General features: G+C 35.0%; 2 protein-coding genes across 3 annotated transcripts; one reads left to right on the top strand and one right to left on the bottom strand.

Annotated features, from left to right (window-relative positions):
* Positions 1–973: 973 nt before the first annotated feature.
* On the top strand, positions 974–2617 carry LOC112758759 (anaphase-promoting complex subunit 13). The gene is made up of 4 exons (XM_025807500.3): positions 974–1149; positions 1449–1546; positions 1620–1673; positions 2224–2617. Exons 2-4 carry the CDS (start codon positions 1471–1473, stop codon positions 2283–2285), a joined length of 192 nt encoding a protein of 63 aa, XP_025663285.1. The 5' UTR covers positions 974–1149; positions 1449–1470; the 3' UTR covers positions 2286–2617.
* Positions 2618–3372: 755 nt separating this feature from the next.
* LOC112757952 (uncharacterized) lies at positions 3373–13959 on the bottom strand. Of its 2 annotated transcripts, none has more exons than XM_025806493.3 (21): positions 13317–13959; positions 13149–13233; positions 12426–12465; positions 12090–12338; positions 10916–11015; positions 10774–10848; positions 10507–10605; positions 9993–10109; positions 9782–9897; positions 9566–9665; positions 8791–9149; positions 8209–8533; positions 7592–7806; positions 7261–7479; positions 6817–7003; positions 5954–6204; positions 5304–5396; positions 5113–5214; positions 4677–5034; positions 4418–4555; positions 3373–4347 (listed from the first exon to the last, which is right to left on the bottom strand). In XM_025806493.3, exons 1-21 carry the CDS (start codon positions 13446–13448, stop codon positions 3646–3648), a joined length of 4062 nt encoding a protein of 1353 aa, XP_025662278.1. In that variant the 5' UTR covers positions 13449–13959; the 3' UTR covers positions 3373–3645. The 2 variants fall into 2 exon arrangements, with proteins under 2 accessions (XP_025662278.1, XP_029149901.1); XM_029294068.2 differs by having other exon boundaries at positions 12090–12328; positions 13317–13920.
* Between the last annotated feature and the right edge of the window lie 550 nt (positions 13960–14509).

Genomic DNA, 14509 nt, shown 5'->3' with positions numbered 1-14509 from the left:
AACAAGACTTATCTTGTCAGCAACAACATAGTACAACTTGGCATCTGCCACGTTGGCAGTTAACGACACACGTTAGCAGACGTTTGCCAACTCAGCGAATCAGATGACGGAAGAACGAACGTGACCAGGTAGGGTATCTTTGGGGGACGAATTCGATTAATTTTATCTTTCGGGAACGAAAATGGAGATCGAGATATCTTTTAGGGACGATTTTGACTATTAACTCGATATAAAAATTAATATTCTTTTGTTTTGTTTAATAATGAATTAAATATAAGAAAGAATAGATTATAAAAATTCAATTTACTCTTATTTTTTATATAATTTTTTAAAAAAAATATAATAATACAAATATATTTATGAAAAAAAATGATAAAAATAATAAAAAATAAAATATATTTTTTATTAATATCTTTGTGCTATTTCTATTAAAAATAACAAAAAATATATTGATTTAATATTTTAATTTTTTATGATACAATATTTATGTTTATGTTTTATATGTTCGCATTTGTATCTCAGTTCACATACTTATTAAGTATTAACAAAAGCAACCTAAGATTTAAATAAAATATTGTAATTATTTGGAGGAATTAAGGATTATAATTATTTAAATTTAAAGTTCTTACATTTGCAATTATTGTAGTAGCACTGAGTTCACATTGAGAAGGTGCAATTCTTGCTTTTTTATTTTTTATTTCTTAAAGTGAGAGTTAAGAAATGAATTTTAATTCTATTTTAGATTTAAATTTATGATTTAGAATAATTAATTATATAAATAAAATAAATTATGTGTTTTTTATTGTTTTATTTTTATTTGTCTTTATTTATTTATTTTTAGCAATAATTTTGATATTTTAATCTTTAGTAATGATGGAATTGTCATACATTTAACGTAAACACTAATGTGAGAATTGGAATTTTTTTTAAAATTGAAAATTATATTTTTATCGTATTCTAAATTAAAGAAAAGAATTATTTTCTTACGAAAATTCTATTATCAAGATGTTCCAAACATTGGAAAGTAAAAACGCTCAAACTTTTGAAATATGACTTAACTTTTGGTTTTGCGCTGCTCATACAGTGTGGACATTGGCAGTGGTCTCAAATTGAAGCCTTCTGACTCTGAGTTCCCATTTTCTCTCTAAGGTTCGATCGCTTCTCTCTTTAACTTTTTTTCTTTTACCTTTCACAATCCATTAATCCATTTTCATCCGTCCATTAATTCTTCTTCCCTTACGCATTTTACACGCTTTTTTTCGAATTATTAATGGCTTGAAAATCGTTGGTTTCTACATAAGCTTCGTGAATTCTCTCTGCCGGTAAGCTTTTTTACGGCGGTTTCCTCCGTATCTCTAGCTAGAGCGGCGGCGACGTGGTTAAATATGCGCTTTTTCATATTTTATTCTTATTGTTTTTCTATTTTAATAATTGCAATGGTTTTGTAGGGTGTGGTGGAAAAAGTGAAATATGGCAGAAGTGAGTTTGGGAATTCTGATTGATATTGTTGACGAAGAATGGATGAGAGACACTCTCCCGGATGATGGTATTTTCTTTTTCTTATTTTCAGCGTTTTCATATTCATCTCTGATTGTTCCTTTTCCGTGCTGTAATTGCAGATCTCCCACTCTCCCCAACCCTAGTTGTTCGGACAGATGATACCGAGGACCCAAGTATGTCTCTTCATTTCAATAATCTTCTTTGTATAATCACTCTCTTCTTCACCGTAGTTTTCAAATAATGATTCAATTTAGCACCCAAATTGATTTTTGTCTGCTTAAGTAATTTTTTTTTATGGTGGCTGCTCTATGTTGACACATAGTATGTAAAGTAATTCAGTCTATAATTATGTGCATACAAAAAATCAGCTATCATCTTATTTTTGTGTAGACATTGTATTTTTGTTCGGCCAAATATATGATGATTGATTTGTTGGTTAATTTTTTGTGTATAAATTGTATTTTTGTTTGGCCAAATACATCAAACTAAAGGACTCCATGCAATTATGCAAACTACGCAAATTCCCGATATTTACCCTTGTTTTTTAATGTTATCTTGTGAAGTTACAAAACAGAGTAGCTAGCTGTACCAAAATAGTTACAAGAAAAAGAAAGCAAGTATTAATTCTGTGACATGTGGTGTTGTTTAACAAGATGAATCATTTTATTGGTGGGTTTATTTCTAATTTTCTTCTTAACACTGTTGTGCTTTGCTTTTAATCAGATCAGGAGACACAAGAAGTTAATGCGGATGCTTGGCACGATCTTGCCTTAGGCCAAGAATAGAAAGTTGATTAGTTTCATGCTTTGGAGTAGGTTTGAGACAATGATGCTTCTTGTTACTGAACTACGTGCCATCCTTCCTATTTCTTGGATAAATTTTATGCTTCAATTTTATGAACCAGTTCATGTGATGTCATTGCCCATGGATTGCTGTCACTAGAAGTACCTTGTATAGTTGTATTGCCGGTTAATAGAAACCAGCACTTGATAATGCATTTTGGCATGTTTATTAGATTTTTTGTTCAAGTAATATCTTTAATAAAGTAAGCAGAAAATATTGTATCTTTTTGTTTGGACGAGAATCAACTTTAATATATGTTACTAATGTTAGTAAATGATTTATGTACTGATAGAAAATACTTTTAAAAGATCAAAACCATAAAGTGTTTTTAAAAAATTAAAAAATAATAAAATATTTTTAATAAATGAAAAATTATTTTTGTATTTGACTAATCATTTGTGCATTTGATTTGAATGTGATAATATTTGAATAAATTTCTAGATGTATTTGAAAGAAATGTAATAAAATTTTAGCTTTAGATTTTTTTTATTACGAAATTTTAAGTGTAGAATATCATATCAAAATTCAATCTTTAAAGTCAGTCTTTAAAAATGTATATAAAGAAAATTTTATCATTTTAATTTATTAAAAGTATTTTTCTTTAACGTCTAAATTAAATTATTCAAAGATACATTAGTAGTTTACTCATTTTAATGCTAAACAAAACAAGCATCAGATATGCAGGGAGGAGCAGTCAAGGAAGTCATGAGTGTGCAGTATGGTAAAAAACTGGTGAAAAAGTAATATAACCAAATTTTAATATAAAACAACATTACTCTATCAATTCCATGTATGAAATCATCTAGTTACCAACGGCAGAAGTTCCACTTATCTGGGGTAAAGCTGAGTCGAAATCAGGTCTAAATCACCGCAGTGGATTGATAAAACCACACATCCTCGTAAGTTCGTTTCGTTCCAAATCAGCATTTAACTCGTAAGCTTTTAGGACAGAAGATAATTTTAATTGCCAACAGATATTCCAGATAGGAACGGGAAAAAACTTGTGCGAGAGAAAAAATCACAAGAGTATGAGAAAACACGATATAAAAGAATGTGATACAAGTATACAACACTTAATCTTGGTAAACTCATCTACAAAAATCGAGAATAGTACAGGGAAAATGGAAAAAAAAAAAATTCTCGGTATAATAGCACGTTTGTTGGGTAAATTTGTTGCAAACTAATTAATTATACTAGATTTCATTCACACCTAAAATGGTTTCTTTACAAAAGATGGTAAAACTTGAATTGTAAATAAATTCAATTTCCAAGTGCTCACGCTGTAGTGATGTTGAATACCAATCACAAGAATGGATCATTCACAGGTCCTGTAATAGAAACATTTGTCTCAGGAGCCTCTGCTAGTGGTGATGGCACCTCTGCTACCGGTGATGGTGCCTCTGGTGGTGCTGGATTGCTCGGAGGTGTGGCTTGAGCAGTTTCCCCACTAGCAGTTGCATTTGTGGCAGAGACTGGCGCAGCGGTAGGAGCTACATTATCGACCTTGGTTTCACCTGACTCTGGCTCAGGTGGAGCGGCCTCTGGAGCTGGCGTGGATTCTGATGTAGATTCTGATGGAGGTTGATCACTAACTGGGGCAGGAGGTGTCGACTCAGATTGCTGTGTGGATTCAGATTGCTGTGTGGAATCAGGCTGCTGTGTGGAATCAGGCTGCTGCGTAGCACCCTCTGGCGTTGCTGTGGTTGTGGGAGGTGCTTCAAGTGCCAATGGCTTTCCCGGTGGTGTTAATGAATTCTGGGCAGCAGCAGCAGCTGGTTTTTTCTGGATTGATATAGGAGCATCAAGAGACATCATCCCTGGAGGTAGGATTTCGATGGGTGGTTTCTTCCCTGCTTCCTTCAAACTTGTAAGCTTAGGCTCCTCAAGAGAAGCTAAAAATGCAGCTGTAGCATCTGTCTTCTGTGACGGGGTAGGCTCAACCTCTCTTTGTAGCATTTGGTTCCAGGCCTGAACCAAGTTCTTCAACGTTGGACGTCCGTGTGCCTGCATACAACAGGGTCAGACTACAAGCAAAAAACGGAGGGATCAAGTTCTTGTAGATAACAAATCATACATGAGCATGTAGCACGGCCTCAGCCAGCATGCCAGTATCCTGCCATGCTTTCTCCATTAGAGCATTGTCTCCCAAAACAGCAGCAGCAAATGCAGCTTCCCGTCCCAACCCAAGTGTGATTAAGTTGTTTACCAAACCCTGCAGTGCATTAAGGTAATCCCGTGTTTATTATGAAAATTTCGAAGTGTTGTATGTTACACCAGCATGCATCAAATAGCCAAAAAATAAGAGGAAAAGCAAGATTGCGAAAGAGGAGTACACTTAGCCGAGTCAATTCCCCATGATTTGCAAGGCGTAATGCCATTCCTCTCAACTCATGACCTTGTAAAGCACCTTTCACTGAAGCAGCTGCAGCTAGCCTCTTGAGAGCTTCACGAGCAATTTCACCCTGTGCAGTAGCATCTGCAGCATCAATAAGATCCAAGAACTCTCTTGCAAATTTCACTATACCCTGAACACCTTCAACGACATCTTGTTTCTTGTCAGATAAATTAAGAATGTCATTCAAACCAAGACCAGTAGTATCATTTCCTATATTCCTGCTGTTACTCATGGTAAGAAGACACTGGAGAGCTCTCTTCAAATCATTGCTCTTCATTGCCAAATCGAACTCCAACCTGCATATCATAAAGAGCAGTATGTTTTAAGTCTGAGCAAACCTCAACATAATTACAATCATTGATTGCTTGCGCTACCTCTTGGATATTCCAGGTAAATGAAGTGCTTCATTGGCATAGCCCATTCCTAGCAAAAATTGTGCTAAATCATCATGATGTTCTCTCCCAAGCCTACTTGCCCTGTATAAAATTTACAATGTTAAGATATATATCTCTCTCTGATTTAATGCATTAGGATTAGGTCAGAACAGATAGAAGGAAAATAATACCACTTTACTGCACTAACAGCATCGCCATAAGCAGCAAGACATCGGCAACGAATACCAGGATGACTCAAGGATAAGGCATGAGCGAACATGTACCTATCACAACAAGATATCACTGCCATTATTCATGAAACCAGAATCCAAAATGAATATCCTTTATTGGTTGTTTGTCAAGATTAAAAAATACTCAAGGAATTATATTCACAGGAATATTATACTTGGAAATATCATACTCGAATATTATTTTTAAAAAAAAAAACTTGTTTGTTAGCATTATAAATTGTTCGGAATTATTTTTAGTATTCCCAAGAACAAATTACAAATATGCTTGTTTCATTATACATATTCCTGGCAATGGAATCTCAATTGCCCAGATACCCCCATTATCAACAGGAGGAGGAGCTCTTTGACAAGTAATAAAATAATTGAAAGATAAAATTGTAACTTTTTATGTTATTTCTTATTCCATTGACATGGGTTAAGTCTCCTAGAAATAATTACCCTTGTGTGAATCCCATGTATGTCTTTTTATGCAATAAAGGAAAGGCAGAAAATTGAACTCCAGGAAACACAAGTTCACACATGTAACTGAACAGATATGAAAAAGCTTGGATGGATTAAAAATTCAATTGAACCTCAGATGTCTGACTCACCTGTCAATTAGCCAAAGAACTCCATCTCTGACGCCTACCACAACAAGAGGTCCAATCGGGCGTTTCTGCTCCATCGGAAAACGAGTTACTGCCACAGAGACACCCCCACCACCAACAGCCACCTCACTAGCCTTTCTCTCTTCTGCTTCCCTTCCCATCCAAGAGTCATCGGTGTCAACTCTAGATTGTTTTGGCAATGATAAGAAAGGTGGCACTGAAGGAGCATGCTGAAATGAAGCCAATCGTACTACCTAGAGCAGGACAAAACAGAAATGTCTATACTCTTATAGAAAAGGAAAAAGGAATTTCATTGAAGAAGAAAAAAGTGCAAGAACAGAGGAAAAGGCATTCACTCAGAAGACATAAGAAATGTGTTTACTTTTTATCAGATGATATGACAAGGTAACCAGTACATGGGCGAAAAAGGTGCAGAATGTACAAAGGATTAAAAGATATTTCAATAAGGATGCAAAAGCATACACCCGAAATATAACCAAGACGCTTCTAACTATCCTCTGTTGAAATTTCTGACAAGATTTTGATGAATTATTCAGAGAATAATTCAATATAAATAAAAACAGAACTTACATCTGAGTTGCATTTAATTGTCTTGATCCATGCAAAAGTCAAACATAAGACATTCATTACAACTCTTGAAATCGAAGAAAACCTAAAGCCCATAAAATGTCAACACAAACTTCTATTGCGGATGGAAGTGTGTTCAGAGCCATACTCTGTTATACGAGCATCTACAATTCATATTATTCAGGACACAACTAAAGCTCAAATCTGAGGGAAGACAATATAGACAGAGTGTTGCAATAAATTTCATAGATGACAAAAAACTTGACAGCAATTTTAACCTGCAACATTGGTGGCCTCAATGATATTCTTTCTTCTGTAGTAGCTTGGGGACCATCTACTGTAATTAGTGCTAACTCTCCATGCTCAGCTACTGCTCTTGCCTGTGCTTCTTTCATTTTCTGCTCTTCCTTCATCTTCTTTGTTTCAATGTCAATTTGTGCAACCCCAGCATCTACAAACACAACTCTGAAAATCAAGACATACAAGTGGTAAATAATTTTGGCTGGAGGAGTGCCTAATCAGTTCGAATTTGATGACATTGGTTTCTATAATATCTTCATCTCATTAGTTATTACGAAAAATATGAATAACACATTAAAGTATTGCAAATGCACTAACTTTGTGCAATACAGAGACAAATACATAGATGATTGGCACAAAGAAAGATAGGATTTTCTTTTGGAGGCTTTTGAATAAAATTGTAGAGAATGCGCAAAACTTACTCTATAGTAGTTGGTGTAGCCACAAACAATTGTCTGCGGTGCCAAACGCCACCAGTAGCATATGGGATTGCAACATCTCCCAGGTATCTATATTGAGGGCGCAAACAAGAGATGACTATGTATTGCTGATATGCAAATGCACAGTATTCAACAGTTTGGTCCCAAGCAGTCCATTCTGGCTGGGGAAGTAAACCGCCCACAGGCTGGAATGTCTCCCAACTGAATCAAAAACAAAATTGCATGCAAAACTAAATCCAAGGAATATCTGAAGATTTTGGCCACATAAACAAATTGTAGATTAATGCTACACTAGTGTACAACTAGGTTAAACCTGTATAGCTGGAAGTTTTGAGGTGCTGCCTCAGCTGGAGATCTGTATGAAGAAAATCCATCATCATAAGTAGAAAATGAAGAAACACCACTACTTCCATAACCAGATAAAGGCATAGACTGGATTGTTGAAATAGCTGTGGCGGCAATAGGACTGACTCTCCTAGATGACCGATAGGCAACTCCAAGCAGTGCCCCTCCATGCAAACCAATCACCTGAAGAAATTCGTGAGATAGAAAAACACGTTACTGCCCAAATGATTGTTAATAACATGATAAGGGCATACCATCTTTATAGTTTATTAATATACACAATCTGCCAGAGTAAGCAATTGCATGGTCATATGTCATATCTAGAAAGTATCAGACCCCCCCCCCCCTCTTTCCCTTTTCCAGTTGCTTTGTATGTAAGTAAAGGAATTTTGCAATTAATGCAAAATGAAAATAAATGCAAGTTGAGATGAATGCTATATCATTGAACTTAACTTTAAAAACATTTATAAGTTAATATTCATGAAGGCAGCAGCACAGCCACTGGGAACACGATAATCAGCCAAGGCTAGATTATTACGAGAAAAGTCTTTACGAGGGTAGTTTTAGGACAAAACAAGGACCTACCGGTTCACTGCGTGTACCAACAGATCTCATTAGTATATTTGATGTTCCATCATCTAATAAGATGCGGACTTGAACAGAAGCTGAGGAAGCTGCTGCGGCAGCAGCAGCTGCTGCTTGTGCTGCAGCTGCCTCTCTTGCTCTTTTTGATGAACTACCCTTGGGAAGAACAGGAAGTCTTGGGGGAATTGCTGATTCCAATATAGCAAATCTGTCACGGCATGTATCCCAAGCAAGAAGCCTTGCAGTTCCAGAGTCAACAATTGACCAATCACTAGCCATGTATACAGAGAAGTAAGGAATATCTGGCCAAACAATTGCAACATACCTGAAAATATTTGTGCATTCAGAAAACAACCACAGTACTGATATTTAACAAACAAAATGCTTTTGCTTAACCATATTAAGATAAAAAGCATATAAACCACAAAACATTATAAATAAATTTTGAATCACAATAGTAACAGTTTTATGTGTTGTATATTCTATAAAGAAAAACGAAACCATCTGTTACATTTAAGAATTAAAAACATTAGTTAATTTGATTGAATTATGGAAATAAATTAAAAGTAAGAAAGAACTTACTTCCCTGAACTGCTCACAGAAAGCACAGAGTATGAATCATGTGGAACAGGTGTACTAATGTGCTTCTTCCCCTGCTTGACAGGCAATGGTTCAAAAAAATCTCCCTTTGATCTTCCAGTTTCTGACAAGGAGCTATTATTTCCAAGAGATGGATTTGCTGAGTTGTTTAACTGGAAATTTAATAGCTTTAGTTCCCTTTCAACTACAAATACAGCAGAATGTTCTCTGCTGTCTGATGGGGTTGGTAGCGGAGCTACAGGTGGAAGAGATCTAGGGTCAAACTCGCAGATAATAACACCAATATTGGTTCCAGTAGCAACAAGATGTGGCTGCAAGGTGTGTGCAACCATACAATACACCTGCACCAAAAATCAGCAGCTAAATTCAGTTTGAACAAACCCAGTAAGAGGTGTACAGTCAACAAAAAGAGGGCAAGGAGTAATATGAACTTGAAGTTCAGCTTCTCCTACGGTAAAGAATTAATTGCCCAGGGCATTTGACATACATTTTCTACAATATACAGAAACTATGATAGGACTAAATTGACGCTTTCCACATATTCTCTATGCTCAATCTTGATCTATCCTCACCTCTATTCAAATTATACATTTGACAGAGTATTTAGTTGCTTTGAATTATATTATCACTCTTATTTTTTTCTAGCTTCAATAATAAGTTATGAGAACAACAAACATGCTCTTTTTTACTGTATCATACGTACTTAACTAAATCAGATAATTACAATGTACAGTATATGTGCCAGTTAACCACATACCCTCAGTTTCTTATTAGGAGCAAGAACTTGTGGAGGAATAACTGTGGACAATTCGCACAATGGCCTTGTGAGAGCAGAATAAGTGGGATGTTCAATTGCCCTAACAAAAGCATTTATATAAAGAAATGTTCAATTTTATAATTAATAAATCTCGTCACTAGACTATCAAGTAACGAACAAGAAACACAAAGGCACCAAAGAAAGGAAATGGCATACCATATGTGAGAATCTTTAGCACAGGTTAGAATATCAAGGTTTGGAGCTCGGGGATGACACCATGAAGCCACGCTGTGGCAAGCCAACTTTGGGACTGGCTTTATGCGCCGCAGCTCCTACAAATTAAAAGCAGGCAACAATAGCAAAATTTAAATAAATGACAAATGTTTATGACTAGGAGAATTTTCAGAGTGAAATATCACTATCATACCTTAAAGGAGACTGTGTCCCATATAGCTAATGTCTTATCCACACCAATTGTAATTAGCTGAGGAGCACCTCCCATCACCCTAGACAGCTCAACAGCAACAACCCCACCATCATGTGCCTACATGCAACACATGGTATCAAACAAACTGAATGTGAATAAAATTTGTTCAAGTCTTACATAAAAGAAGAATAGGGTAGAACTGAAAAATAAGGGTAGGAACTTAAGAAGAAAAGAATCCAAATATATCTTCATTTACTTCAATTTAATTATACAATTTTCCATATGCCAAAGCTTCATAATTTTCTTTTGTTTTATAAAAAATATGTCATGCATTTCATATTAAACTCAACCAAACATCAGTGCACTATCTTAATCATAGAGGAAACAGCAACTTTAATTGAGCTATAAATAATGATGGCTTATTTCTTTGTAGCCATGATTGCAACAAGTATTTATCTTCACCGGTTATGAGACAAACTGACAAAGTAGAGGTAACTAGAGGGGAAAATGATACTTTTAAGCTCAGCTTGGGCACAAGTTCCCGTGAATCTGGCCCTTGGTCAGCACTCCAAATTATGAGCAATCCATCACTGGCTCCTGAGACCAAAAGAGCCTGGGAGAAAACAGGAAAAAAAAACCTTCACACCAGAGTACAAAAACAACACTTCCAAACACAAAAGCAATACGAAGAGATAATAAACCATCCTAGTTGCATTCAATAAGATTAACTAGCAAATGAAATTTCTCAATAATAAGTTCTTCATGGGACATCAAGATTTACCTCACCAGAAGCAGCCATGAAGGACATTAAGCAAGAGATTGATCCTTTATGACCACCAGTGTACCTCCGCACAAGCTACAAGGAATAGAAGTATCAATAACAAGCTAATAGCTATAACTAATAGAATACTTTAGGTACCCACCTTCCATGTGATCATTGAGAGAACTCTAATGACACCATCAGATGCACCAAAAGCAACAAGAGGACCATCACCAACACCAGATCTATAAAGGAACTCCATGCTGCAACAGATAGAATTGGGGAACTAAAGGAACTCATACGGTGTACATGAAGATAGCAAAAGAAATGTAAAATATGACAAATGATAAATTAAAAGGTTTTCATATAACGTGTTATGTCAGATTTCCATCAACAATTAATACAAATAAAAAGCTGAATCTTGGTACGCTTAAATGAAAAAAAAAAAAAGAAAGATGAATGTTCACACTAGGATAGTAGTTTTTAAGAAATAGTAAGAGAGAAAATAAATGAATTTGGCAATTTATACATGGAAATGACCACTTGTCCACCTATCAAATATGAAATGTATGACTCTTGATACTTGTGCCTGCATGTTCTGTGAAACATATATTTTGCAGTAATGAAGGCAAGAAGCCCACAACAGTACGGATCACAAAAATTTGATTTACAAGTTAATTATTGTCATGAAACCACTCCTCCCAAAAGCTTAAGCTGATAGTAGGAGATACATAAATGGTTATATCTCTAACACGCACCCTCAAGCAAGAATCTCTTTATGGGTTTGCGTGAATTTTTGCATAGGCCTTCTTTCTCTTTTTATTTGCCTTATTTTGAACTTTCTTTCCTACTGGGGGGGATAACAATGATCGAAAGCATTTAGTCATAAAAGTATTGATACTATGTCATGAAACCATTTTTTCTAAAAGCTTAAGTTGATAGGATGAGAGACATGAATGGTATATCTCTAACAATTATTTTACTAAATAAAATTACCATAATCTTTGAAATAAGCAGTTATACAATGTTTGTCAGATGACTTCACTAGAATGCAACTATTCTCATTGTTTTATACAGAGTCATATAGCTTTTACTTGATTCCAAACAAACAAGATAAATATTTTTTACAACTAATAGAGAACAAAGTATTGCTTGAGTTGGAGTATGTCAGATTATGTCAATGAATACTTCATTAAAGGAAGGAGAAAAAAGCTGGTAAAAAGTAATAGCAACTATCAGATAATCATAATGTCCTTGCCTTAATAGATTATTAAAAGCAATTTTGACATCAATGGCTGAGGATCTGCTGAACAACAAATAATGCAATAAAAATTTACCAGAGAAGTGACTTGTTATCAAGCTCTTGCTTCGGTACATCACGACCACGCATTGTCACCAAGTCCAAAAAAATAGCTTTGTTTAAACAACATATGACAAGAAAATGCCTTCCTTTTGTAGTTGGGGCAGGAGAACTTAAAGCTGAACTGAGATGATGGACAGCTGTAGGCGCCTCTGCAGCTGCCGATCGATTATGCCAAAGTTGCCAAAAGCGTACATCGTCATCATAAAAATTCACCTGCTTAACACTTTAAGGTAGATAAAGAGTCATGAAAAAAAAAATGAACATAAAAGAAAGGAAAATGAAATATAATGTTAAAGAATAGGCATATTACCTTCCTCCTCGAATGGCTTCTGTAGGTTTCCCTTTAGACTCTACCAAATCCCCAGGAAAAAAAAAGGAGGAAAATGAAATTCTGTTAATAAATCAGTACAAAAATATTCATTGCCTACAATAATGCTTAAGAAGGAATTTATCATGCTGTTTTAGTAATCCTATAAAGAAGAATCACTGGTTAGCAGTTACAGTATCCAAGATTCATTAAACTAATAACATGGAGTAATTCAACGATGCAATTTAAGTACATCATAACTTGGTTGAACTAAATGACATTCATGGAAATTCAAGCAATTCTTGCTGCCAGAGCATAAAATGGTGTAGCAGAGCTTGCATTCTAAGAGAACTTTCCTGAACAGGAGCAATATTGTGACAGATGACAATAAACTATTATTACATTTAGGCTCCCAAAGGACATGAACCTGACTGAAGACTTTTCTCTTCTAAATACAAAGCAATTTGGCAACCACCAATTGTTAGTTAATTGCTCAATATTCATAATACAGTTCCATACAAGATTCCCAAAATCAATAAAATTCCGCCCAGAAACGCTTCATAAAACCAGTAGCGTACTAAACTTTACCAATGAGGAGATTCATGCTCCCATATCCATCCAATTAAAGCAAAATGCAGCAGTTCAATAACAGAACAACAATGATTAACGCTATCTACTATTTCATAAGCATTTTCACAGCTAAAATTTTGGCAGCAAGTGTGGAACCTGTCTCTCCCTCTGCAAGCTTCTCCAATTTTGCGCCGACCAAACGTCGCTCATCCACTCCACCAGCTTTCAGCTCATATATCACCTGAACAACGCTTCCACATCAAAATCTGATAACAGATTTCACTGGCAACGAACGGAGCAAAAGGAAAGAGAGAAAAACTGTACCTGACGGTGTTCCCAATTCCAAACGGAGACTCGATCTGAATCATCGGCGGTTACCATCCATGGATGCGTCGGATGCAACTGGATCTTAACGATTTTGTCAGTGGAAGGCCGGAAGGCTTTCAGCCGCAGCATCTTCTCCTCTTCTGGTAGCTAGAACAGTGGAAATAACAAAGAGAAACAGATTCACAGAAAGTAGCGAAGATTGGAGAAGCGCTTCAGATTTAGCTTAAATCTCTGGAGAGCTCAGATTCCATGTGAATTTTCTTTTTGACGAATGTGCGTTCACTGAACGCACGTCAACGACATCGAGCTACAAAAACTTCTTCCTCGCTAACAACCATGCACCTTTCCTCTTCCTTTTCCTTTCTTGTTTTCTGAGTAACCAAACAGGAATAAGCAGCACGTTTGTAGCGAGGCGGGTTCAGATTTGAAAGATGGTTGATGCTAAGCGCGGATTTATGAGCGGTCTAGCGTTGGAGGCTCCAATAAATGGAATTGTCTTGGTGCTTCTGCAATTGTGCAAAACGGAGATCTCTGACGACTTTGCTCTGATGTGCTATCGAACATTTCCTTCCCGTTCTTTTTTAAGTTTTTTTTCTTTCTCAGTTTCTATGTCCTTAATTTTTTTTGCTAAACTATATTTTTTTACCTTAAAATTTAACAATTTTAAAAATATAACTAAATTTTATTTTACTTTGATTTTATATTTAAATTTATTTTTGTATTAAATATATTTTTAAAAGTAAAACTTTAAAAAAAATTAAAATCAATCTAATAATAATATATAATAATTATATTTGATTTATTTATGTTGAAAATTATTTTTAAAAATTATTGTTGAATTAATTTTAAATTTTTTAAAAAATTAGTTCTCAGATATATTTAATTTAAATCGAAAACTTCTAAAATAAAATTTAGAAATATTTTTAAAATTTTAAGAACAAAAACTTATATTTTATATCGTATGTATGAGATAGAATTCGAACCAAATTATTATTATTTTGTCTCAGAGTTAGTGAGTTGCTAACTTGCTATATGTATAAAATGAGATTTAAACTCATATACTTGTTTAAGAATTGATTACTCGACTAATCTAAATTAATTTTTTATTATTATTATTTTGTCCCACAGCATCTTTTAGTTTGGTAAGGTCAAAAACTCATTTGTCATAAATCTAAACTCTACCGAAAGAT

This window comes from Arachis hypogaea, chromosome 16, assembly GCF_003086295.3.
Source record: "Arachis hypogaea cultivar Tifrunner chromosome 16, arahy.Tifrunner.gnm2.J5K5, whole genome shotgun sequence".
In the NCBI taxonomy this organism is placed as follows: Eukaryota; Viridiplantae; Streptophyta; class Magnoliopsida; order Fabales; family Fabaceae; genus Arachis; species Arachis hypogaea.
Note: the sequence above shows the minus strand (reverse complement) of the source record. Positions and strands in the feature narration are given on the sequence as shown.